The sequence below is a fragment of the Physcomitrium patens genome, chromosome 18 (genome assembly GCF_059467195.1).
Source record: "Physcomitrium patens ecotype Gransden chromosome 18, ASM5946719v1, whole genome shotgun sequence".
Classification (NCBI taxonomy): domain Eukaryota; kingdom Viridiplantae; phylum Streptophyta; class Bryopsida; order Funariales; family Funariaceae; genus Physcomitrium; species Physcomitrium patens.
This window is the reverse complement of record NC_143427.1, coordinates 6,594,258-6,622,245: the sequence shown is the minus strand read 5'-3', so window position 1 is coordinate 6,622,245 and position 27,988 is coordinate 6,594,258. Positions and strand designations below refer to the sequence as shown.

Genomic DNA, 27,988 nt, shown 5'->3' with positions numbered 1-27,988 from the left:
CGATTATCACATTTTACCACAAAATCGATTGCTTGACTCAAAGTTTGAGGATCAGGTAAGTTGAGCATCAATTTCTTTACTTCGTATTGCAATCTATAAAGAAATTGACTGATGAGTGCAGCATCATCCCACTTGATGTCAATTGCAAGTTGTCGAAATTGTGAAGCATACACTGTTACTGAGCGATTTCCTTGTCGCAGAATTCGGATCTTATTTGTTGCAACACGAGTTGCATCGTGTTCACCATACATAGATCGAAACTCCGCCAAAAAAGCTTCCAAATTGTCCAATATTGGATTTTATTGTTCAAGAAAAGACGAAAACCACGATAATGCAGAATCAGAAAGTAGAGTGCCAATAAATCTGACTTGTGATCCTGGAGTTGGATAGCTTTGGGGTTGAAGTTCAATTGCCAATTGTACTTGATTGATGAACCCTCGAAACTTAGATCTCGTACCATCAAATTTCTCGGGTAAGGCAATTCTTGGTTCTCTAATGCTTACAGGGTGTTGTACAATTGGAGAAGGAACGTGATTTGTTGTAGATGTTGAAGCAGCTCCGATCATCTCTATATCCCCACTTTCTGCTATTCTTGTTCTTTCATGTGTTGGTGAATTGAGTTGATGCATCGCAAGCATTAACTCCCTCATTTGCTCTTGCATTTGTACCATTGCACTCTTCATTTCAACAAGCTCTGCCATAATGACACTAAGAAGAAAAATTTGTTTGATACTGCTCAAGACAAAAGAAAAGAAAGACTTAATAACAAAGAAGATACTAAGAACAATATCAGTTTAGAAGTGGGTAATCTGCAAACTTCTAATATGCTTATGTCTTGTCAAGAGAAAGGGGTAATCTACTCTCACTCAAGAAAAACAAAGCTCTGATATTGTAAGTGTACTCTTGTCAATCTGTCAAGGACAAAGACTCGATGAGGGAAAATATACACAAAAAGGCTATCTCGATATAATAAGTCAAAATATAAACAAGTAGGTATATTAAAAGGAAACTAGAATGGCTATTGCCACAAGACAAGAAACTAAAGACTCTTGAACTTGGACTAGAAGCAAGAAAAGAGTTGACAAGAGTGAAGAAGCCTTCACTCTTGTCTCTATATATACTATCTAACTAGGGGCTACGTGGCAACGTTCTATAGGACCTCCAATATGTGTTGACTTTGTAGGACACATGCCTTGACTTACAAGGCAAGTTTTTCTACGTGTGGGCCACATAGTTAGCTTGATCTTCAAGCTAACAACATGTGTGGCACATGGCCAACTTGTTGACCACGTTTCTAATCCAAAAAGTCAATTAAAGACACCTATGAAGTCAAAGCAGCGTCTACGAAGTTTCTAAGAAGCTTTTATATTAAATATTATAGAATTAACTTACTTTTATCTACTTTTACTTACTTCTACCTATTTCTATATGTAATTATTAGCTTACATGATTATGGCCGTTACAATGCCTCCTAACTTTAATGACTAAGATTTATTTTTATTTTTATGTTTTATTTTTTGTTTTGTTGTTCTTGTTTTTATTATATATATTGGTCAAAGTTTTCAAAAATTGACTAGTTTTATTTATAATTGTCATCAATTTAAACCATTACTTTATGGGTTTTTTTATTATTAGTGTGGAATTATCAGAAACTCATAATGGGTTGGGAGTTAGGAATTGGCAACTTAAGAAATTTATAACGAAACTTAGTTTATAAGATAAGAAAATTTTGTTTTTCAAATTATTATAAACGAAATTGGAACATAAAAATATTCCAATATTTTGTTATAGTATTCTTAATAATAAACAACATAAAATAATATAAAATGTAAAAAAAATAACTATTAGTTTTGTCAAATATATTGATTATAACACAATGCATTTTTATTGATTTGTAATAATGTTGTTTTACAATATTGCATTAATATCTTTGTTTGCTAAAAACTTCATTTATTGTAGTAGTTACTTTGTTGGTATTTCTACTCTTTGTAAATATTAGGCTATTATTGGTTGATTTTTAACCAAATTATTATAATTTGTTGCTCAAGATATTACACGTCTATTACAATTCAAACTATTACAAAGATTTCGAGAATACCACATTCATTCAAATCAATTATTAAAAATTAATAACAATAAAAAATGATACACAAAAAATAATATAAAATTAGAAGAAGTAAAAGCATCATTTTTTATTTTACTTTATTTTGAATTACAAAATATTTCAAAAATTATTTGTGGATATAATTTTAATAAATTTTAGAATTTATAAAAAATAATAATGAAAGAATTATTTCCTAAAAAAATTTAATAAACCATTTAGATTTTAAAAAGCATATTCTTCAAAAAACTTCATAAATCAAAGCATTCTTTTAGAAAATAAAACAAATGAACTTTTTTGCTACTAAAATCTTTGAAGAGACTCTTGATGCCTTAAAATAATATTTAAAATATTATTTATTTTAATATGACCTAATTATTTTTTTTAATAATCAATATTACATCATAAAATATTGCATAAATTAATCAAAAAATTCAAATAATATATGCGTTAAAAATATTGGGTATATATATATATATATATATATATATATATATACATATACATACATATAATATTGCATTGAAAAAAATATTTATCATTAGTATCATCAAAAGTATATAATCAAAATAAATTTAAAAACACTTAAATTGCTAATGTATTTTTGTAAGGTTTAATAGATCGATTATTTTTTCAATATGGGGCATTGTGACCAAAACAAATCAAAGTACAAGGTTATTATGTATTCAAAATGAGAGGTGTATAAAGTTATACATTACAAAAAGATGTAGAATTTTTAATTTTAACAATAACTATATTACTTTGACATGAATTTTATATATTTAGATATACCAATAGAGCTACATGAATATATGATAGTTACTAATTAAGCACTATAAAATGTATTTAATGGTTTAAATATATGAAATATATGATCATGATTATTGTAAGAAATGTATATTAACAAAAAAAATAATATGATTTTTTTATATAGTTAAATCTATTTTAGATAATAAACATTTTAATTGTTATGTAAAATTTTAAAAATTAACATTAAAAATAGTGTAATTGGAGTATTATCAACTATTCATGTTATTTGCATCATGTAAAGATTCTAGAAACACAGAGTAATTTATGTGTTGTTCATTCTTGCTAATACATGTGTAATAAAATCATACAAATACTATGATTATAGTGTCTTAAATACTAGATAAATGTATTTTGGATTTAAAACTTTTGATCAATATTCCTTGGTTTCTTTTCTTTTTCTTTTTTTCCATGGAAAAAAGATAATTGTAATGTATAATTCTATTCTACATATATAGCACAATATTCAATAAGTTATAAAATAAAAACTATAACTAAAACTATGAAGTACAACTACCAATAAAAAAAACTTAAATACATATTTTTATTGAGGGGAATTTATCAATTTTATATGTTATTTAGAAAAAAACAATTAATATTAGATATAACAAGATTTACCACATGCTTCACATATTTCATATAACAGCAAGAATCTCAAGTTAATATATCTTGGTTTTAAAAACACAAACACTAAGCTTTAAAATCTAATATTGAAATGTATTATTCATGTAATATTATGTTGAGTTTTGTTACAGTTTGTTTGAGCTTTGTTAGAATTGTAATTGATGCTCCATCATTGTTATCCTTGCAATTATTACTAAGAGCAACTCTTGTATCACATTATTGCATATGTTCCAATGCAATATTTAAGTAAATATAATAATATTATTCATCTACAATAGAATTCTATGTGAAAAAATATAATAATTGAAAAATAAACTAAATTACTTATTTTACAAAAATTTGTACATGACTCCAACTCAATAATAGTTATTTTTGTGCTTATTTAATGTAAAGTTTAATATGCAAGATTGTTGACAATCTATCCTTTATTACATATCCCTCTCTTTCTACTCTCTAATATCAATATTAATCTTAATATAAATTTTGAAAATTTATTTTTATTTTAAAAATTTATGAGAATTATTTTCACATTGTACTATATATATGTATATATGTATATATATACATACATTGTAGTGTATTAGACACAATATATAATTCAACTTTAAACTCATGTATCTTGGTATAACTTTGTGTAATCTTGTTTAGACCCAAAAGAAAATTCTCATATTAAAAATTATAGATAGGAAGTGAGTGTTTTGTCAAAACAATCTCTAAACTTATATCTTGGAGATGGATGGCACCTAACACATTATTAGCATCCACAAAGGTGACATTTAACATTCCACAAGATTTTTTGCCCTTGCTAATTGTCTCCCTAGTTTAGAGGGCAAACTCACTTTCTAGATTGAGTTAGGAGATTATAATTAGTGTGGGTCAGTGAGAGCTTTGTCATGCACGAAGTTACACATTAGAACCCAAATGTTAATTAATAGAAACTATTCTCTCTCTTTGTTCATTATCCTCACTAAAGACTCACCATTCTCATCACCAGTGTAAACTTACTCACCCACTCATTTTTTTATTTTTTATTTTATTTTTGATCTAATTCATTTTATTTTTCTTTCTTTTTGACACTGTAAGGAACAAATTTCATTCAGACGAGGTTGGAATTTTACAGTCGAGATTTGATCCCACCCACTTTTGTAGAGTCATGATAGTTATTTTGACTTAATTCTTCTTGACTTCGATAAATATCTATGAAAATTCATCCTGGATACAACAAATTAGTCTCACTCACTGACTGACTGTGATTGACTGACTGACTGCCGAATCCACTCGGACAGGCCTTTTAGGGTTTTGCCAAATAGAACTTGGCTGCTCCTTACTTTCTCTCGTTTGTTTTCTGTGTGATGGGTCCTCACTTGCACCCGCATTTCAGCACCGCAGATCGTCTCGGGTAGTGAGTACCCACATTTGCAGTTTCCTTGTTCCTGTTTAGGTTTTGTTTCCTCTGCATCGATGTGCGCGATCGTCTCATTCAGCGCTCCATAATCCTCTTTTCCCGAGGGTTGCAGCATCTTCCGGTCAATTCTTCGGAGAAGCAAGGTTTGAGTTTTCTGCTGGGTTTAGGGGGTGTTTTTATTTATTTAATTATTTTTCAGCTTGCGATCGGAGATTTTTTGTTCTTTCAGTGGTTGCAATTTGTATGGGTGTTGCTGCTTTGCACTTCTCTCGCGATTCTCAAAATCAGGCTCCATGGCCAAGGGTTTAGGGTTTAAGGGTATTGTATTTGGAGGATAATCTAAGCAAGGGTTGCGCTGAGAATTTAGTAACTCTTTGCATTCTTAAAAAATAAAATAAATAACCGCGTGCAATTTTATCTCATTCTGTAGATTTGGGAAATCGAGACGGGGGGTTTTGATATGAACTCTAACCATGGTTTAGTATTAGAGTAGTATTTCTTTTTCGAAATGACATTTTTGAAGTTTTCAAGTTTGCTTTGCAAGTGCTTTCGGATTCGTAAAATTTTAGACGTGCTGATTCTAGCGCCCATTTTGTTTTTCTATTATTTTCATTCCTCATTTTTCCCTGTGGGAAGGGTAGTTGCATGATGGGAGGTTTTAGGGAGTAGCCCAAAACGATGCCTATTCTTCATAAAATAATTCACGGACATCAGATTCATGGTTATAAAAGTTACTGTAATTAACATCAATAAATGAATTCTTCTTCATTCAGTACATGATTCTTTACGCAGCTGAACACAGGAGTGAAGCTTGGGGTTGGACTTCTATTGGTTAGTGATGAGATTACGTAGACGCGTCTAACCATGCAATTAGTATTGCGTGTTCGTTGAATGGAGATGCAGGTTAATGCTAGGTCTAATAAAGCTTCTGGTGCGTGAGAAAGGGAGGAAAATGTGAGTGGAATATATTGTGAGGCGGTAACTGTTCACTGTTGTCTCAATGGTTACCGTTTACAGTTCTCCACAATTTTCAACAGATCACTTCCCCCTCGTATTTTTTTGGAACGCTTGTTTGGGGCCCTAGTTATTACCAGTTACTTTAGCATGTTTCTCTATTACTTCGCTTGGTTGTGCGTGGGTGAAGCCCTACGCAGTCCCTCCTGTAAGCACTGAGACTGCGCTTTATGCCTATCTCTTCACTAATATCATTCGTACTTTGAATTGCAGAACAGGTTGAAGTGGGTCAATGTCGAAAGTTTGGAGAGCAGCACGTGCTGCTTACTTGCAGCGGTCAGTTTGTTTATTTTTACCTCTTCCTCTTGTTCTTTACACGTTCGTATGTGGTTAGCTTCAAGGCCATCTCTACTAATTAATTTTGTGTAAGAATGTCTTAAAGCGTTATTTGGCGTGATAATTCTACTGCTAGGATGTGATGAGTCCGGTTAGCGTTCATCTGTACACGTCTTAGCTGTTTTGATGAAATTTCCCTGTCTTTGTGGTTTCTTTGGTTCCCTCAAATCTTTAATTCTCAGTTAACAACATATTTTCAGGGGATTTCATGACATTATTGGTAATGTTTTGTAGAGCCGGGCGAAGTTCGGGGCGAAAATTTATCAATGGAGAATATCCACATAGAGTGTCGAAGTACTCACCGTCGACGTTTGGGATGCTCGAAAGTGCTGTACCCGGTCAGATTAGAGTTGGATACAGTTCGTGGTTTCCAGAGCAAACTGGCTTTCGATCACTCTCCACCCAAGTTCAATCAGATGCGGGAGTAGAGGAAGGAAAACCAGAAGAAGTTCCCGACGTTGAGAATGAAGCGGATGACAACACGGATGGGTTTAGTATTGGAAAGGCTGTAGAAGGTGCTTTAGAGGACTCTGCATCTGGAAGTGAAGCATGGGATGAGGAAAGAATCAAGAGCCAGCGAGCGTTGTGGAAAAAAATTGAAAGTGTGAAACAGGGACCACAAAAGTCGGTTGTGCCCCTTATTAAGGAGTGGTTGAACGAGGGATATGTTCTTGATAAGCACGTACTGGTTACTATTTTGATTCGTCTGAGACGCCGGCAGCGTTACAAACAAGCTATGGAGGTGAGCTTCCTGTCCGATATCATGAGCAATTCATCTATATGATATGCTTTAAGATAAACAGATTGTCATCACTACGTCTCAAAACCTTTTTTGAGGCATATTTAAATTTCCGCGCAATCAAAATATTATTGGCGTTTTTTTCACCTAAGCTATATCCTCATTAAATTGTTGGGCATGTTCAGCTTGTCTCATAGTTGCATCACTTCCTGCAGATATCCGATTGGATGGCACTAGAAAAGGGTACCAAGTGGGAGTTGGCAGATAACATCGTTCGAATTGATCTTAAGTCGAAAATGAAACAATTCACGGTTGCTGAGCAGTTGCTGGAAAATTCCCCTCCCGAGTTCAAGACGGAGCTTGCTTACCACACCCTTTTGAAGAATTATGTGGATCATCAAATGGCACAGAAAGCCGGGGCTTTGTTGGAGAAGCTAAAGAGCACAGGTCTCCTCACCCTGCCGTTTTCTTTTAACCAGATGATGTTGCTGTACAAACGGAAAGGGATGGAGAACAAACTACCTGAAATTTTGGAAGATATGAAAGCACATGGGGTCCCAAAGGATGTGTATACCTACAACATTTTGATGGATGTAAAATCTAGGAGTGGTGACATTGAGGGGATGGAGAAAATATTCGAGGAATTAAAGGCTGATGAGAATGTGAAGGCAGATGCAGCGACGTTTGGCACCCTAGCGACTGCCTGTGTTCACGCCGGACTACTAGAGAAGGCCAAGGTTTATCTGAAGGAGATGGAAGAAGGGGACATCTTCAGAAATCGCTCTGCATATGATATCCTTATTTCGCAGTATGGTGCTGTTGGTGATGTGGACGGGGTTGAACGGGTTTGGGAGAAAGTCAAGAGTGGCCCTATCGTTTCAAACAGGAGTTACATAACAGTCATTGAAGCATTTGGGAAGCTGGGTATGGTTGAGAAGGCAGAGGAGCTATATGAAGTTATGAGCCAATCGAAGGGATTAATTTTAAGCCGTCAGTTCAACTCACTACTGAGTGCATATACTAGGCAGGGTTTGATGGATAAAGCGGAGAAGCTAATGGATGATATGGAGAAATTGGGCCGAAAGAAAAACGCTATCACATATCACCACCTAGTGACTGGGTACCTGAAGACGGATCAACTCGACAAAGCAGTGGCAGCCATGAAAGAGGCTCTTGTAGACCCTAAGCAGGGTCGGAGCAAGCCCTGGTTTGAGACTTTAGTTGCTGTTTTAGATGCATTTGCAGAGAGGGGTAACGTGGTCAATGCTGAACAACAATTCCAAGAGATTAAGAAAGCATACCCAAGGCTTAACATTCAGGTTTATAATATACTTCTGAAGGCCTACATAAACAGCCGTGTGCCAGCTCTTGGATTTTTGCATCGGATGTCCACCGACAAACTCGTTCCTAATGATGAAACGCTTAGTTTGTTACGGCAACAAACAGGACAACGAGAGGAAGTCCCTGAGGCCTCAGCTCAACCTGAAGTCGTTGCGTAACTGTACTTTGGTTATTTCGTATCCTGCCTGAGCCCTTTTGTGCCTTGAAAGGCTAGGTACGTCCCAATTTTATCAGGATTGCATGGCTAAGCCTAGTTCCTGAGACCTGAATATCTTTCAGCTGAATGGGAGGTATGTCTTTTCATGAACGTTATATGCAGTCCTTGAATGAGAACTGACTCTTGTGTATGAGAGCTTACCATTCGGGTATGCAGAGAGGATCAATTTGGAATTTGCATTAGGCTTCAGTAGCATAGGCTTGTCCAGTAGGCAAGCACAGTTGATCATTTACTTCATAGCAACAACCCTTGGGAACTATTCCCTTAAGTTTTGTTGGATATCCCAACACCCCGATTCCTAGTGTTTAGTATGAGGTTGATTTCCCGACCAGGTTTTGTTTAGCCAGTATTGGTATAGAGATGTTTCGGGAGGGGGCGAGATATATGCGTTCTAAGTATAAATTCTTCCATGTCCATATTTCTCGGAACTTAATATCCAATACAGACCCTGAATCTTCTTTTTCTAAAAATGGAAAATTAGGAGTTTGAATTGTCCTGGAAACCTGATAATTTCTAAGTTCTTATTGGTTTTGGTTTTAAGCTGTTAAACAAAATCCGTAGGATGTGTTTACTCCATTTCATTACTTTTGGTTTCATAAATCGGTTGGGCGCTGCTATGTGCGAGTGCGGATGACGTTACTTCATGTTAAAGAAGATTCAATTGGGATTCATTAAGCTTCATGGGTCAGTGGAATAGCCCAGTGTCACGTATTTTCAGTAAACCGAATGTGATAAAGATGTTACATTTCTTAAACATTTTCAATATTTACTTTGAAAGACACTCTGATACACAAAGATCAGAAGATACATGGGTGGTCAAATTTGCATTGAAGCTAGAGCAGATATTACGTTCGCGTAAAACCTTACAGCACAATTGCTGACCAACATCAAAGTGGCTGAAATTGCCTCACATGCATGTCCCACTGGACAAGTTCTTCATAACAATTCCCTTAAATTGGAGCGTGGCACGAAACCATATAAAAAATTTGGAACAACCAGGCTAGCACACCTGGCTAGTGAACTTCATATGCTCATTAACGTCCAAATTTAAAATTAAAAAAATGCAACTTAATGCTAGTGGTTTAATTGCAACATGCAGCATTTCGTATTCTCTGTTGATGGGCTACTACCAACAGTTGGTAGTACACTAATTATTCTTATTACCATGAGAAACGGCATCTACATCCATCCTAAATCCACAAAACCTTGCTTCTTCAACGTCCATTCATGCTTTGCAGCACAGTCGCAAGCAACACGTACGATATCCACTATCAACATTCAAGCGGTGATCTTCTCGACCTACAACAGACTGCACGATTATAAACTAGCAGCATACGTCCGGACCTCGACATCAACTTTTGGTTGCTTCTCTCTCGGAAGGTTCACTCCGACCAGCTCATATATCTCAATGCCAGGACGGCACTTGAACCCTACACTGGAGTCGAAGCTCCAACAGCAGAGACGCACATGATAGGACACACATGCTCCCATGAACAATTGTTGAAAAGAAAACCTTCCGAACTGCTGCCGTAACATAAATACCAAGAAACTAGATAGTCAGGTGGAAAACCTGGTACGCCGCTATCGAACTGCAAAAAAACTCGGGTACTTCTAACCAATAATCCGAATGAACCTAACCCTCCAATGCAGCAGCACCAGAAATAATTTCGATAAGTTCCGTCGTAATGGAGGCTTGTCGCGACCTGTTGTAACTGAGAGTCAAACGATCGAGCACCTCACCAGCGTTACGGGTAGAGCTGTCCATGGCGGACATACGTGCTCCCATCTCACTGGTCGCATTCTCAAGCATGGCATTGTAAAGCACAGATGCCAACTGGAATTCAGCAAGATTCTGAAGAACTTCTCCCTGGGTTTCGGCTCCCTCTGTCTCGTAAGACTCTAGATTACCGATTTTCTGAGCTTCTTCCCCGGCTAACATCTCCGGAGAGAGCAATGTCGCTACAGTAGGCAGAAAAGAAACAGCGGAATTGAACTTGTTGTAGACCACCTTGATGACATCATACTCGCAGGATTTAATGATCTCGTCGGCGATCATGGCGCACTGCGTGAAATTGATCGCCACCTTCTGCGTCTCGGTAATGTACGTACTAATGAGCTTCTTGTACTCCCGCTGCAACTGTGCCTTCCCCTTGTCCCCCACAATCACGAACTTCGTATCATAACCCTCGCCATGCAACTGATTCAACTTCATCAGCGAACGCGAGTACTTCACCACTGTAGAGTTGATACCCCCGCACAAGCCCTTATCAGTAGACAAGGTGACCACGAGCGTTTTGTTCCCCATCACAGCAGGCGCGTCTCCTAGCAAAGCTGTGAATGGCTGAAACAAACCCCGCGAATTCTCCGCCTTCACCTGCACTGTCCTCAGCTTCGACGCGGCAACCATCTTCATAGCCATGGTAATCTTTTGGATGTTCTTCACGGAGCGCATCCGGTTGCGCACAGCCTGGTTGGAGGCGGCCCTCGCTCCGAAGGGCGCCACCTCGTTAGTCGCCCCCAGACCTTGCATTCCCACGGAACCACCCCCATTCTGCACCCCCAACGACGAAGACAGCGTCAATCTCTCCGAAAACTGCTTCGCGATACGCCATCCGCCCCGGCGCGCAGCCCCTGTGGCCATCTCTGCGATCCAGTGCGAGCTTGGAGCTGCAATTCCCAGAGCAAGCTTTAGGGTTTACAACGGCTCAGACACACCACGCCCTTCACACCAGCCTCCTCGCAAAAGGAATGTGGACATGTCACCGGATCGGCCCGTCGCGGTAGACTTCTCACCGGCACCATCCAGTTCGCACCGTTCAGATGATTGCCTCCAGCCGGTGACTGGACTGTTTGCACGAGTATGGATTATTCATTCGTTCACTTTTAACTAATAAAATCACGTTGAATCCTTAATCCGGGGGTTAAAATCTACATATTGTAGAAAACTATTGTGAATCTTATTTACATGGAGAATCAATTTCAACCTCTTTTGATAAAATTATAGTTGTTAAAGTAAATAAGTATTACTATAGGTATGATAAAGTAAGTAAGTATTACTTTAGGTAATCTTAATGATAATGGTCAAAAGGTAGCAAAAAGGTGAAGGGAAGTAACTAAGGTGGCGGATAGGGTTTTATTGGATGAAGTAAAGATGGATGAAGATGAAGTTTAGTCATAATAGATGTAAACTCCACTTATAAGTAAAGGATGTTGGAAGTGAGAGGTATCTCATTCTATACTTCTCTTGTGTGCAATCTTATTGATTTCTACTTACTTGTATCTTGCTTGTTATATGTCTTCAATATGTTATGGGCCCACACATACTTTGTTGTGCCATTCAAGTAAATTATTGTCATTCTCTTGTAGTTGTAGTTGTGTGGAAAAGATCTTATGGTGTTTGTTGATGTTATGATTTCTAAAATTTAAACTTGTATTTTGGGCATGAAGATGTGTTGACTTTGATCTTATAGATCTTTAACATTGCTTTGTAAGTTCTTATCTCCTAAGATTGAGAGTTTAAGACGTTACAGAAAGATCTTGATAGTGTCCTTTGTTTTGCTGATGTTCTTTCACCTATTTTGTGTATATAGTGAAATAATTGATTCCAAAGAGTGAGAGTTCATGATAATGAGGTTTATTGGAGTACACATACTTGTTAGAAGCTTCACAGCTTAAGCTGAGAGTATTTTGAGTGAGAAAGTACTCATTTATTCACAAGAAGGCATTATCAGATTCTACAAGTGTAAAATTATTTTGGTGATTTCAAGCTCATAGTGATTCTTTTTTTTTGATATTTTTGAATAGAACCTTTTTTAGATATGGCTTCTAGTGACGGTGAAGGTTTAAGAGTGGTTGAAAAGTTTAGAGCAGAGAATTTCTACAATTTGAAGGTCAAAATAAAACTTTTGTTGGCATCTTTGGACCTTTAAGGCATTGTAGATGAAAGTGAAGAGGCTCCAAGCATACATGCACATGCTAAGGATAGGAAGGACTTGAAAAGACATAAAAAGAAGGCTTTTGGCATAATTGCCACCAATTTGGATGAATTCAACTTTTCTCACATCGTCTCTTACACAAGACCAGTAGAAGCATGAAAGACTCTTTGCAACATATATGAGAGCAAGAACTTGTCGAACATCATCTTCATAAGGAGGAAGTTCTTCACTTGTAAGATAGAAGAAAGTGAAGATCTCATGGCTCATGTCAATAAGGTAAAGGATCTTATAAATCAACAACAATTATTGACAAGTTTATAAAAGAGGGTGATATTGTCATGACCTAGCTGATGAATCTTTTCAAATCCTACAACTATGTCATTGTGGCATTGGAATCCATCCAGTTGAAGGACTTACAATGAAGTATGTGATGGCAAGACTTGTCCATGAAGTAAGTAAGAAGAAAGAAAAAGAGCTTCAAAGTGAAGATTCAATATTATACTCACGTCAAAGCAAGGACAACATTTCATATCAATGAGGTAATGTCAAAATTTGCTTCATTTCTAAAAAACCAAATGATTTTGCACAAAATTGCTACAAGGCCAAAAAAAGAGATAGAGAAAGTGCCAACAATGTACATGAACAATTTGGAGGAGATTATTTTGCATTCATGGCAAGTGAAGCCACCTCTATGGCTGCCATATCCAAGTGGATTGTTGATTCAAGTGCCACCAAGCATATGACACCATACAAGTATTCATTTGATTCTTATGAAGAAATTTCAGCAACAAATATCTTTATGAGAGACAATGGTATGGTACAAGCTATTGGAACAGGCTCCATTGTAGTAGAGATTGTTAAGAGAAGACAAACAAGGAAGATTAGATTGAAGGATGTCTTGTATGTATCCAAAATCAAGAAAAACTTCTTTTTGGTGAGTAAATTAGTTTCATATGATTGTAAGGTACAATTTGATAAGAATGGGTGCTTTTTAAAGACATTGGATGGAAATGATGTTGCCAAGGGCTTTAGAAATGACAACCTTTACTTCATCAAGTACAAGAAGGTGAATAGAATTGAAGTGGCTACATTTGCTAAGTTTCCACTTGATCAAGACAAGTTTGGCATTTGGCATTGATACCTTAGTTATTTGAATGCCAAGAGCATGAAGGAACTTCAATCCATAGTAAGTGGCATGGATCTTGGTTAATTTAGCCATAATGCCAATACACTTGCTTGTAAAGATTGTATGTAAGGCAAACAATAAAGGACCTCATTTCAAAGTAGAGTAACAACATATGTTAGCAAGTTGTTGGAGATCATACATTCGCATGTTTGTGGACCTATGAAGACACCATCAATAGGAGGAGCATAGTATTTTTTCACATTCATTGATGATTTTTCAAGGAAGATATGGATTTATATCATCAAATGCAAGAGTGAGTGTTTTTTTAGATTCAAGGAATTTAAGGCTCTTGTGAAGAATCAATGTGATTGCAAGATCAAGGTATTGTGCATGGATAATGGATGTGAGTACATGTTGAATCATTTTGATGAGTTTTTGAAGATTCAAGGTATTGCAAGACAAGCCTCTACTCTATACATTCCACAACAAAATAAAGTTGTTGAAAGAGAAAATCGCATCATTGTAGAGATGCACAAAACCTTGGATTTGAGTATTGAATAAAATTTGTAGTAATAATAGTGTATACAAAGAATATATGGCCTTTAAGTGCACTTATATCAAAAACTCTTGATGAAGCTTGAATTGGGAGAAAACCTTGTATTTTATATATGAGGACTTTTGGATGCATTGCCTATACAAAGGTATTAGATTGTATGAGGTCCAAATTTGATACAAAAGGTAAAAAATGTGAGTTTGTTGAATATTGTGAAGATACCAAGGCATATAGGCTAATGGTTTTGAATACCAAGAAGATCATCAAAAGTCGTAATGTAGAATTTTTAGAACATGTGAGTGCTTAAAAACACTTAGAGATGTGTCCAAGTGAGAGTAATAGTATGTTTATAGATACATCTTCAATTTTAGCAAAAAAAAAAAAGATGATGATGACAATGAAGATGGTATGAATGAAGATGAAGAGACAAAGAAGATGAAGAAGGAAGTCTCTACAATTCCTAGGACCAACAATGAAGATGTTCAAGATATTGAAGATGCTGATGATGATGAGGAGTATTAGTCTTTCAATGAGAAAAGACAAAGTTTAAGAAAGAAGAAGCTTGGAAGCAAGTATGGAGTGCAACAAGATGAATCTTCTTCAAATAAAAAGAAATATCCTTTGAGAGATAGAAAACAACTTAACAAATAGTAGAAGAACCATATCTTTCCTCAAGTAAGTAAAGAGCATGCCAATGTTGCTTTTCTTGCTAATCTATTGAATTTGTAAGATGCAATGAAGTGAGAGAAGGCCATGGAAGATGAATACAAATCACTCATGGATAATAGAACATGGAAATTGATCCAACTTCTTCCAAATTGATCTTTAATTGGTTGTAAGAGGGTATTTAGAATGAAAAGAGATGCAATGGATAATGTTGTGAGATATAAGGCAAGATTAATTGCCAAAGGCTATTCACAAGTTGATAGTGTTGATTTCAATGAGACATTAATTCCTATGGCCAAATTCACCACCATTAGAACCATTGTAGCAATTGGGATAGCAATAGAATTAGAGATGCATCAAATAGATGTGACAACGGCTTTCTTAAATGAAAAGTTGGAAGAAGACATCTACATGGATGAACCTCAAGGATTTATTGAAGATAACAAACAATACCTTGTTTCTAAGTTGAAGAAATCTTTATATAGATTAAAATAATCATCAAAGGCATGATACCAACGTATTGATACATTCTTTTTGAATGAGGGATTTGTAAGAAGTGAGGCTGAACATTCTTTGTATATGATGCAATCAAATGAATTATTATTGATTGTCATCCTCTATGTTAATGATTTGATCATATTAAGTAATACTATGGAAAAAATGGATTGGTTGAAGGCAAAGTTAGAGGAAGAATATGAGATGAGTGACTTGAGAGAACTCTACTATTGTTTAGGAGTAGAAATTGTAAGAGATCAAGGTAACAAGACTATTACAATGAGCCAAAGTAAGTACATTAAAGAAGTGTTGAAATGATTCAATATGGAAGATTGTAAGCCTATTGGAATACCTTTTGAAGCCAACTTGAAATTGATGAAGCTCACAAATGAGGAATTTGTTGAAGTTGAAGATGAAATGAAAGATATTTCATGTAAGGCAATAGTAGGCTCACTCATGTATGCAATGGTTGGCATAAAGATGGATCTTGCATATGCGATGAGTGTTGTGAGTCAACACATATAAAAGACTGGACTAATCCATTGGGCAACCATCAAAAGAATCATAAAGTACTTAAAAGACACTTTAAACTTCAAATTGTGTCTTGGAAGGAATAATATTGCATTACATGGTTATTGTGATGCAGATTGGGTTGAAGATGCAAATGATAGAAGATCAACAACAAGATATGTGTTTTTTGTTGGAGTGGGAGCAATCTCATGGAATTACAAGAAACAACCAACAGTTACAAGGTCCACAATGGATGTAGAATACATGGCAGCAAGTCATGGTGTAATAGAAGCAATTTGGCTAAAACAAATTTTAGAAGATATTGGACTCGTATAAATGGAAGCAACTCCAATGAACTATAATAATCAAAGATTTTTTTCTTTTGCAAAGGATTCAAAGCATTATTCAAGAACCAAATACATTGACATTCAACATTACTTCATAAGAAAGAAGATTGAAATGGAAGTCATTGATATGAAGTATTGAGCAACAAAAGATATGCTTACTGATTTGCTCACAAAAGTACTAGTAAAGGATAGGCATTAGAAGTTAACAAAAGAACTAGGATTAATAGACTTTGACCAATAGCAAAATGAGAGTATTAAAATAAATAAGTATTACTATAGATTTGATAAAGTAAGTAAGTATTACTTCAAATAAATTACTAATGGTAAAAAGGCAACAAAAAGGTGAAGAAAAGTAATTAAGGTGGCGACTAGGATTTAGATGGCGGCTAGGGTTTCATTGAATGAAGCAAAGATGGTTGAAGATGAAATTCAGCCATAATAAATGTAAACTCTAGCTATAAATAAAGGGTGTTGGAAGTAAGAGGTTTCTCATTTTACACTTGTCTTGTGTCTAACCTTGCTGATTTCTACTTACTTGTGTCTTACTTATTATATTTCTTCAATAATAGTTACATAAAATCTTTCATTCTATGGTGTATTTTATATCTTTTTTTTTATTGTTCATTACTGTTGAATTGACGATGAATACCTGAAACTTCGCACATATCCAGTCTACTTTTTGAATGTGAGTTTATAATTTCAAAATGTTGTGAAAAAATTAATTTGAGAAATAGCAAAAACTTGAAATAATGTGTGAATCAAAAAAATCATAAAAATTTATTTAAAAAAAATATTTTTTCAAATATAGAGAATTCCAATAACTTTAAATAATTTTGAAGTTGTAGCCCTAGAAAAAAAAAAGTTGTAGGAATTCTAAAACATTTCAAGTTGTGCATATAATGAGCTACTCCAAAACTCAAAGCAATATAATGATTTGAAGTGTTTTGCTAAACTAGATTAGATTTGAAAAAAAGAAAAAAATAAAAAAAATAAAAATAAAATAAAAATAAAGTGTGTAAAAGAGTCACAATCCAAAGTAAAGAAAAGTGGTCGTACGAAGTCTAAAAACAAGGTAAATGAAAAGAGTGTATGGATGCACTATTAGAGAAATTTGGTCTAAAAATTTCTTGATGAATAATAGAATTTGCATGTGCCAATTAACAAAACTATTTTTAGTTAGTGACTTCTCAAATAGAATTTACATAATTTTTAAGAAGAAATATTTGCCCCTTCTTTCTACCTATTGCACGCTTATTGCTTAAGCAACAAGTGGGCATAAAAACCTGTCATGAGGTATTCATTGGCAAGTTCAACAGTAGTATGCAAAATTTAACACGTTTTAAAAATTAAAATTTAGAGAAAAAAATTGCTTCATATGTTTTTGTAATAACTTACTCTATCATATGACTAATGTAAAATTATACATTTGAGTTAATACCAATCTATATATATATATATATATATATATATATATGCAACTTTGTGTACTTCTTTCTGAAAATATTCAAAACTAACAGTTCCACTCTTAATTACTATTGGTGCTTCCAAAAATATTTCTTTAAAATGACTTAATTTCTTATAAAATGTTAAAATAAAAAAAATTATTTTAGAAACATTTAGAAAAAAAATATAAAAATTTAATTATTCATAAAATTCTTAATATATAAACATTTATTAATACATCCTTGTTTTTTTTTTTTTTTTTTTTTTTTTTTTTTTTTTTTTTTAATCAAAATATGCGTTTGTTTTGTTTTGTTTTGTTTTGTTTTTCTTTTTCTATTTCTTTTTAAAAATTGAAAAAAACTATATTCTTAATTATATATGTTGATTTATAAATCAATTTATGATTTTTTATATTAAGTTATAATATTTTATTATTATTATTTAAAATAAAAACACGGAAAAATACAAAAAAATCAAAAGATATTAAATACATGATTTTAGCAATCTTTTAAAGTATAAAAATAAAAATAAAATAAATAATTATTTTTAATATATATATATATATTAAAATAAATAATTTTCTCAAATCTATTCTTTTAAAAATAAAATAAAAAATTATCTAAAGTATATATGGAAAGATTTTTTTGATTTATTTATCTACTATATTATACTTTGTATGGGTTCTTTTACTTTATTTTATTTTATTTTTATTATTTAACTACTAAATTAAAATATCTCGTTTTTATTTTCGATTTTCTTTTTTAGATTTATCTGCTATATATATATATATATATATATATATTGAATCTTTACAAATTCTTACTTTTATTCATAGGGTTGATGAAAACTTTTGTTTTGGAGTCCTTTTGTTGTTTTGGTATTTAATTTTAAATTTAAGACAAACAGAATTCTATTTTATTTTGTTTTAAACAAAATGTTATATTAAAAAACAATAGAATTATCTGTTGAATCTATTATAATATAAATTCATACTTTAAAAAAAATCAACATGAGTCTGACTTTCTAAGTTGATGTTTTATTGTAAAATTTTAGAATTTATTCATTTCAAAATTATCAAAAACTTTTCATGTTTTTAAAAAATTAAAATTAGTGAAAATGGTATAATTTTTAAAAATTAACTAAAATGGTATAATTATATATTTTAAAATATATTTGATATATTCAAAATAAATTTAAAAAGTAATTTTGAAATTATTTTAATTCATTAAAATATATGTACATGTTGAATTAGACATGCCATTTAATTTAGACATGGATGTTTTAGCTCTCCATCTCTTTAGTTATTTTGGTGTCAAGGACATAAATCATGAAAAATCAAAAGGTTAATGCATTCTCATATCATTTGGAAGAAGTAGATGATTACTCAAAGATAGTACAGTATTAAGACTAGAATGGCTAGTGCCCAAAACAAGAAAACTAGAATCTAAAAAAATCACTATATATATATATATATATATATATATAAAGATTTATTTTAAAATATCCAAATTTTCATTCTTTTATGATTATATTCTAAATATAAAAGTAGTTTAATAAATTTTTATAGTTAATCTTATTGAAATCCAAGATTCTTTTAAAATATTACAAAATTCTTATATGTATGTATGTAAAGATACATATATATATATATATATATATATATATATACATATATATATTAGTGGAAACTTATCTCATTTGCCACAAAAAAGTATAAAAATTTAATTTGTTGTTGCCAAGTCAAAAATTAACTACTTCAAAAGAAATGTTGATCAAGAAAAAAAAAGGAAAAAAAAGAAAAAGAAAAAAAAAGAGTATATGCATAACAAAAGAACTATTTGTGTTCCTTCATTGCAAATGAAAAATGTAATTACAACAACTAAAATAGCTAAATTAAAAGTCTTGTCTTTATAATTCAATCAGTCAAGTGTGTTATGATCAAGCGTGATTCATTGTTTCTTTTAAAAGATTACAAAACTCTTGTATGTAAATAAATAAATAAATAAATATTTAATTCTTTAAAAAATCCAAATAGTTCAAAAAAATTCATATATGAGAAATAAAACACATAAAAATTGGCATCCAGCACATTAAAAACGTTAACAATTTTCATTAATCTGTATTCACTAAATCACTAAAAACCAACTACGAGCGACGATAAACGTTTATCGGTGTGACTTGTAACATATGCAACTATTCGTGGATGAACAGCACCCATTCATTCATTCATTCATTGATTATCGGAACATGGGCTTAACATTCATTCAGTAATTCATTCATTCGTTATGAATGCCCTGCGTCGTCCTCCGTCCTCCTCCTTTCCAGTCCGTCTCCCTGTTTGTGCGTAGTGCAGAAACAAAGCTTTGCTTTCCGTAGGGGGTGAGGGAGGGAGGCTCATTTGCAACGGAGCATCAAGCAGCGAAGAGGTTCGGGGGAGGGGAAGAGGGAAGGGGGGATTCTCTCACAACGCTTGCACGTATTGCTGCTTTACCACACCCCAACTACCTCGCTATTGACACTCAACAACAAGCGCATAGAATTCTCGGTTTGGAGACGAGAGAGTGAGAGAGGATTCTGCATACACAGAGAACGATGAATTTAGAGGAAGCAGGGATTGGTGAGCCGAAGAAGACGAAGAAAAGCAAGAAGGCCAGGATGAAACTGAAAGCAGCTGCTGCTGCAGCTGGAGGAGGAGGAGCAGGAGCAGGACCAGGAGTAGCGATCGGCGGAGTTGTACCCGTTGTGATGAAGAGAAAGGGCGGCGGTGCCGTAGAGTCGAAGAAAATGAGTGTGATGAGTGGTGCAAAGGGCAATGATGATGGTGACTTGGGAGCGAAGAAGAAGCGGAACCGAAAGAAGCGAAAGAAAGGAGTTCGTGATGCTGGGGTTGAGGAAGTCGCTGAGGAAGGGAATAACTCGCATGAATCTGATGTCGTCGCTGCCACTCCTCCCAAGCGAGAGATCGCGAAGCCTTTGAGCTTTCTTGACAAGGTATGTTTAGAAGAATTTGAATTCGGTTTGGAGTGCTTCTAGGTTGATTTGCGTCGCACTATTGGTGGCTTCAATGGGCCTTCATTAGGTTTTTACTACGCGGTGATTCTTTCTAGTGGTTTTTCTTTTTGCTTGTCAACAATGCTGCGATTCAGGGTTTAGGGTTTAGGGTTTAGGGAGTGAAAGGTTTTTGCACCATGAGTTGGAAATGCTGGTTTAATGCGGAGAAATGTGAAGAAGATGAGGAAGGAGAAATTCTTTTGGTTTGAGACATGCTTGTTTCTTGTTGAGTGCAGATGCGGGCGCGACTCAGCGGAGGCCAATTTCGGATGCTCAATGAACAATTGTACACTTGCAAGTAAGCATTGATGCAATCTCCTTGAGCTTCTGAATCAATTCTCTAACTGTTTTTAGGGTGCGTCATCCATGAAAATCTAATTCTCACTTGAGCTATCCTGGTGTGAGCAATCAGAGGAGAGGATGCATTTGAGCTGTTCCAGAAAGATGAAGGGGCTTTTAAGTTGGTAAGAACTGTTGGTGTTACTATTGTATTTGTTCTTTCATCGGAATTGCATTTACTTCTCCTTGTTTTTCGTGAACCGCCCAGGACTAGGATTTTCCTAAACAACATGAAATTACTGTTCCCCGTGAATCTTTGAGATTCTTCAGGTCTACAGTTAGTCAAGAGTTTATATGTAGCTGCAACAGATTTTTCTGTATTAGAACTCGCGTTTTTTTTGGTTATGTATTTAGTTTCTTGTAAGCATGGCTATGGATGCGTCAGAGATATGTTTTGCAATGAAGTAAGACTCTGGCTACTGTTGTGATGCAGGACTTATACATGTGAGTTTCACTGATTAGGGAACTTTCTTTTGGTTGATATGGCTCACAGTACCATGCAGGATATCAAGAGCAGATGACTCATTGGCCAAGGTTGCCAGTTGACGTAGTTATAGATTGGCTCAAAGCCCGTGGTCCAAATATGGTCGTTGCAGACTTTGGTTGTGGTACGGTCTTCTTCCCAAATGTTTTACACTTATGTCTGTTGATGTCTGTACAGTGTTTCAACAAACGATTCATTTTGGGCAGACCTTGATTACTTCCGTGTCTACTTCACAACAATTTATGTTCTAAGATGTTAATGTCGAGAACTTTCTTTGAATTATCCACCTTACCCAGTTGGAAAGTAATTATTTGATATACCTTGTTCCTTGTTCTGATTGACACTTTTCCTTTTCCTTTGTATAAATCTTCCTCAAACAATTTTGTTGCGATTTTTTTTTTTTTTTTTTTTTTTTTTTTTTTTTTTTACTTATTCATAGTTGACTCAACCTTTTAACAGGGGATGCAAGACTTTCGAAATCTGTCAAGAACAAAGTTTACTCGCTGGACCTTGTAGCTTGTGACGATACTGTTATTGCTTGCAACATGGCCAACGTGAGTCACGTGTCACACTACAGCTTTAACTTATGATCGTTTGAGTTCTTGTGCTGGATGATTATTGCTTGACAATTGATAAATCGCCTGCAGACACCTTTGGAGAAAGGCTCCATCGATGTTGCTGTTTTCTGCTTGTCGCTGATGGGAGTTGACTACCCACGTTTTCTCAAAGAAGCACATCGTGTACTAAAATTAGGGTGCATACAATTCTTTCTCTGTCTGGAAACAAGGACGCAGTGATTCATTTGGATTATTTACAGAGCGTTCATGATCCACTGCTTTTTGAAAATTGCATTCTATGAACAAATAATTGAAGTATGACAACAAGAGAGCGGTCCCTGTATAGGATACAAAACAATTTACTCAAAGTAGGAACCCCAGTTATGACTTGACGCATCCTTATATTTTTGACGAACCTTGTGTTTCTAATATGGGATTGTGGTATGAGCAGAGGATTCTTGCTGATAGCAGAAGTCAAAAGCCGCTTCGATCCAGCTAATGATGGTGCTTCTCCAACTCAGTTCGTAGATGCGCTCAAACGCCTAGGTTTTGCACTGGTTTCCCAGGTTTGATTCTTACAAACCGCTATTGGTTTGGGAAAGCTTCTTATGGCAGTTGCTTGTCGGCTGTTATTAGTTCTTATTGGAATCAATGCCATTGGTGACCGTACTTGTGGGTCATTTCTGCTAGTTCTAACCGAAAGATGGTTAATTTTAGTACCTATACAAAATTTGCATACAAAAACTACCTGTTTCTAAATTTGAATGAATATTCTACTCTGTTTTGCAGGATGAGAAGAACAAAATGTTCTGTATGTTTACATTTAAGAAACAGGTAAATTGAAGAGTTTTCACAGCAGTCTTTTTTTTTTTTTACCATACCCATTAAATTCTTTTCCCAACCAAGTAATCCAAAAGTCTTGTCCTATTTTGCTCTGGACCCTCTCAGTTTAAATCCCTGATAAGTTAGTATCAAGTCACAGCTGCAAGGCGAAAGTTGTGTTCCCTCTATTGGCGTAGATATTGTTCACAATGATTCATGTACTTAGATTTCTGTTATGTTCAGCACATCATGTCTGGCACATTACACTTGTCATCTTTACATGAAGTACTAACTTGAAAGTTCTGGCTCTTTTTTGGGTTGAAGCTTCTCTTCAATCGTCTTTCTCTCGGCTTTCTTAAATTTCCTTGGTGATGTACAGGGAGAGAAGACGGGAAAGAAGCCAATTCAATGGCCCGATCTGAAACCTTGCATCTATAAGAAGCGGTGATCCTATGTATTGTCACCATTCAAAATAGCACGAACAGCAATTTATGGGCAAGGAGTTGTGGTTCGTTCAGCCAAACTATTTAAGTCGACACGAGGCTGAAGGTACATTCCACATGGGTTTTTCTTATTGTCATAAGAATTGCTTCTTCTCAAACATATCTGAATAGTCTACTGGCACGTTGATGCTTACAAATAGTAACTAGTGTTCCTGTATGTCTTATGAGATTATCAGGCTGCTGTGTCCTTACTTCCACTCTGGCACTCGCCCACGCAATCTTACAATTTTGTAGCAAGTTTTGATTACGATGAAATTCTGGAGTGAATCTCTTATTCAATTTACCACTTACTGAGGCATCAGTCAATACATCAGACTGTTGCATCTCAATGGTATTTTTTACCCTATGGTGCGTTTCTTTGGACTAAGGACAATGATGTGGATGTCAACATAGCAAGACTCATTTGGGGAATATAGACTGAAGAAACATAATAGCCAATCTAAATGTACGTCCTTATTTACAATCCTAATAGACAATACTTGGAAGAAGTCATAAGAAAAAAAACCTGTAACCTAAAAATGAACAAATCATGTATGTGAAATAGGAATATATGCAATTCAAGATAAGTCAGTGAGTTTTTTGATAATTGAGTTTCAAATCAAATGTATGAATTGAGATGTGATAATTGTCTCAGGTTAATTATGTTGAACTAAACTATTGTAGGTTTTCTTCTTTGATTTTACAGTAGTGAATTTTTTATTGCAACTGTTGTTTATTTTGTTTTTTGTTTTGTTATTGTAGAAGAAATTTGAACCACGAACAATATCAAGATTGCTTTAAGGATATCCAAATTGTATTTATATATAGGTCTAAGCTACAAGCACATCCAAAGTTGCTACACACACCTCATAGTTACATGCACATCCAAAAAATGTAGAGGTTTGTAATTGACTTGGTGTTTTTATATAGACTTTGTCTTGATACAATTGAAGAAGGGAGGGTGGCAGCCCCTTTCTGGTGGTCTTGTTGATTCATTAGTGGACAATGTTAAGGATCATTTTCTCTTATAGGCCTTTTAAGGGAAGAGTTCTAGGAAGAAAATTTAAAATCTATACCTTATATTGGCAGATTTTTCACCGATTTTCATTGCACTACATTTAACCTCATCACATAATAGAGATTAGAAACACCACATCCAATTCTAAATCTTCTCTCAACATAACAAGGGCAAATGGTTGCTAGTCTTGTAGTTCAACTCCACCATTCTTCTTAGCATTTCTAAAGCAATCACCTTCAAGGACTAATGTTGAAGATCACCAAACACATGTTGTTTACTACTTAGGAAGTTTTGAAGAGAGGAGCCATCTCTTGAATTGAATCCAACCTTTGCCAATATTATTGGATCAAGGTTGGAGGCAAAATTTTCTTATGGAGCAAACTTGAAGCAATGGCCTTTGGGATCTTAGAACATTAGACAAAGGTGTGTGTTGCAAGAATTGGAAACAATACAAAGTGGCCTAAGTGCCTTATTAGATTTGGATCTTTGAGATGCAAAACAAAAAGATAGTCTAAAAAGAATACACAACAAAGTCAATTTTTTAGGTTCTAATGATTCTAAGTATCATGATGCTTATGGCTGGGAGCAAAATAATAATAAATTACTATTTTTATAATTTTGTAGTATAATACCTCAATTGAATGAATAATGACTTGTTCAAATATACGAGAAATATCAATATATTTGATTAAGAATATTTAGTATAAAAGAAGAAGCTGCATGCCAATATGACATTGCCGCCGTTAAATTTTATGGTTGTGATATAATGACCAACTTTTGGCTAGTTACAAATTCAAAATATGAATTTGAATTCTTGTGCTCTTTCAATAAATTTTTTTTTTATAAAAATATTGAATCATCTTACATTATTGTAGTGTAATTATTTATAGTATATAAAAATTAACTAAAACATATAATATATTTATAAGTATTGATGTATATTGGAGTAGTTAATAGGTTAATTTAAAGAAAGTTGATGTAAGAAAATTTATTTTGAAGTTTATTTATTTTAATTATAATGTTTAAATTACATAAGATTTAGATTTTAGTATAAAATTTAAAGAGAAGATTGAGGTTCAAAGATGAAGATTCAAACCTCTAAGAAACTTATTTGGAGGGATGAAAGTAAGGTATGGATGGATAAAGGCCAAGGATAAAGATCTTCATCCCTATTGGTCAATAAGCTCTAAAGAGGCTGTCTGTGACTACAACAAGGATTTTGGTGACTTCAAAAGGAGAATTTAAGAATTAGAGGCAAAGATTGTAAGATTTAGAATTTTTACTACAATTTGTATATAAATTTTAGAAGATTTGGAATTAGATTGATGAAGTTATAGCTGTTTGAAGTTAAGGTATCTTTTTAAGATATACTATTGCTCTTTTGAAGATATAAGGAGTTTTATGATAAGTTTTGGAAATGAAGAAGTGCAACCGCAAGGGTGATTTCAAGACCTACATCTTTTGTGAATGAATTTTTGTATTTGAAGTCTATATGAAGGAGTTATAGAGTGTTGAAGACAACATATATAAATTTAAGGCAATAAGTAAGTCATTTTGTTGATAGTAATGGTTGGAACCATATCTTGAATTTCTAGAAGAATTTTTGGCTCAAAATTTCTTAAAATGTGTGTTATTAGTTTAAGAAGATATAAATCAAAAGTTTATGGTATTTAAGTACTTAGTTTGTGAGATATGAAGAAAATTACACATGGGTGTATGTAAGCAAGGATTTGAAGCTACTATTAGGATTTTGGCAATATCTCAAGATTCGTAACAAATTTGTACTTGAAATTTGTTTTGGTAGTTGTTGAAAGTACATTAGTACTTCATGTAAAATTTTGGTTTATTTGGATGGTCCAATCATGAAATATGAACTATTGAAGTTCGGAAAGATTTCGCTTTAAAGCTATATTAGGTTTTAGAATATTTTTATGACATTTTGGATGATCTTTGGTACTTAAGACTTATGTATTGATGTAATTACCCCTATAGGAAAAATTTCATATACAAACTTGGTACTTTTCTATCTTGTAACTTATTTGAGCAATTAGTGACAACTAAAAGTCCAATGCTTTTTTAAGATAAATTTTCTCCACCTCGACAACATATAATAAGGAATTTCATGAATGCAAGAATGTCTTCAATATGGATGTTACTGCAAATCTTGTTAGTGCACAACAATAAGCTCTTAAAATATGTACGTCATCAAATCAAGATAATCATCTATTCTCATTTATAATTTGTATATGATGATGTATAATGTATATTCTTGCTTGAAAATGCATCAGACACCTAGTTGTGGAAAGTAAGTAGAAATCAACAACAATCCTATTAAATCTAATAAAATCTCAAATAAATTTTAAATAAACCTTAATAATTCTAATCAAACTTTGATCAATCTAATATAAATTCAAAATGATTTATAAAAAAAATCCAAAGAAGTTTTAAAATCTATATATATATATATATATATATATATATATATATATAATTTTTTAAAAAAAAACCTTTAAAAAATAAAAAAATCTTTAAAAAATACTAAAAATAATTAAAAAATAATCTCAAAAAATACTAATAATAAAATCTTAAATAAATCCTAATAAAATCTTAATTTAATCTTAATCAAAATTCCAATAAACCTTAATCAAATACTAAGTTAAATCTTAAGTTAAATCCTAATTAAATCCTAAATGAACCTTAATCAAATCTTAGGTAAAATCCTAATTGAAACCTTAATAAATCATAAATCCTAGACAAATCCTAAACCAAGTCCTAAAAAAATCCTAATTAAACTCTAAATTTTAAATAAACTCTTAATAAATCCCATAGCAGATTAAAATCTCAACAACTAATAAATGAATTGTTGATATCAATTCAAAATTTGCATACTTTTTAATATATTAGTTAAAAAAAATTACAAGAAAGATGATATTGATTGCACTAGCCAATTGAGAGAAATGCAAGATAATCTAATCGGGTGTTGGACGGCCTTTTACTCCAATTTGAATGCTAAACTTCAAATGCAAATACCTCCTTGAATAGTTTAATTACTCTCAAATTTCATTCAAATATTAGAAATTGAATTTAGACTAAAAATAGATAAATTGAGTCTAGTATCTATATAATTCAATTGATAGATTGCTAAAGATCTTAAAAATACTTGTTAACATTCAAACTCCAATTTTTGAAACCTCAATCTACAAAAATCCTCATATACTTCAATCTCACTATTTGACTGATCTCAAAATTTGCATATACATTTATAAATAGCAAAACAACACATTGTCCAAATTTTATCTATATACATACTACAGAAGTCAAGTAACTCTCAAATTTGTAAACATATTTTTATTTCTCAAATCTTCATTCTATCAAGACCATTACTAACTTTAAAAATCCCTCAAAATCTCAATATTGATTCAAATGATATGAATCCAAGGCTTAAAAATATCTCTTCTACTTTGCTTTCAAATCTTACTCTCCAATCTACTAAAAAACCTTAGAGTTGCCGTATGAGTATGGTTTTAAGCTTCAAGATGTGATTTTGATCTAAGTTGACAATGGATCCTTTTTGGA

The 27,988-nt window shown here is 33.5% G+C and overlaps 3 protein-coding genes across 6 annotated transcripts; 2 read left to right on the top strand and 1 right to left on the bottom strand.

Moving 5' to 3' along the window:
- The first annotated feature begins 4,845 nt into the window (after positions 1 to 4,845).
- Positions 4,846 to 9,086, top strand: LOC112295090 (pentatricopeptide repeat-containing protein At1g80270, mitochondrial). Of its 3 annotated transcripts, XM_024546263.3 has the most exons (5): positions 4,846 to 5,080; positions 5,841 to 5,891; positions 6,165 to 6,227; positions 6,522 to 7,029; positions 7,242 to 9,086. In XM_024546263.3, the coding sequence occupies exons 3-5, from the start codon at positions 6,184 to 6,186 to the stop codon at positions 8,523 to 8,525; spliced, it is 1,836 nt and encodes a 611-aa protein (XP_024402031.1). In that variant the 5' UTR covers positions 4,846 to 5,080; positions 5,841 to 5,891; positions 6,165 to 6,183; the 3' UTR covers positions 8,526 to 9,086. The 3 variants fall into 3 exon arrangements, with proteins under 3 accessions (XP_024402031.1, XP_024402032.1, XP_024402030.1); XM_024546264.3 differs by lacking the exon at positions 5,841 to 5,891 and having other exon boundaries at positions 6,170 to 6,227; XM_024546262.3 differs by lacking the exon at positions 5,841 to 5,891.
- A 526-nt stretch (positions 9,087 to 9,612) lies between these two features.
- LOC112295091 (ATP synthase subunit gamma, mitochondrial) lies at positions 9,613 to 11,364 on the bottom strand. Its single transcript, XM_024546265.3, has one exon. It carries the CDS (start codon positions 11,223 to 11,225, stop codon positions 10,218 to 10,220), a length of 1,008 nt encoding a protein of 335 aa, XP_024402033.1. The 5' UTR covers positions 11,226 to 11,364; the 3' UTR covers positions 9,613 to 10,217.
- Positions 11,365 to 20,016: 8,652 nt separating this feature from the next.
- Positions 20,017 to 23,761, top strand: LOC112295025 (ribosomal RNA-processing protein 8). Of its 2 annotated transcripts, XR_002973516.2 has the most exons (10): positions 20,017 to 20,650; positions 20,947 to 21,008; positions 21,123 to 21,174; positions 21,543 to 21,657; positions 21,993 to 22,087; positions 22,181 to 22,287; positions 22,542 to 22,656; positions 22,880 to 22,924; positions 23,292 to 23,461; positions 23,592 to 23,761. XR_002973516.2 is itself a non-coding variant. In XM_024546124.3 (9 exons), exons 1-9 carry the CDS (start codon positions 20,252 to 20,254, stop codon positions 23,358 to 23,360), a joined length of 1,059 nt encoding a protein of 352 aa, XP_024401892.1. In that variant the 5' UTR covers positions 20,017 to 20,251; the 3' UTR covers positions 23,361 to 23,761. The 2 variants fall into 2 exon arrangements, 1 of the variants encoding a protein (XP_024401892.1); XM_024546124.3 differs by having other exon boundaries at positions 23,292 to 23,761.
- Positions 23,762 to 27,988: the final 4,227 nt, after the last annotated feature.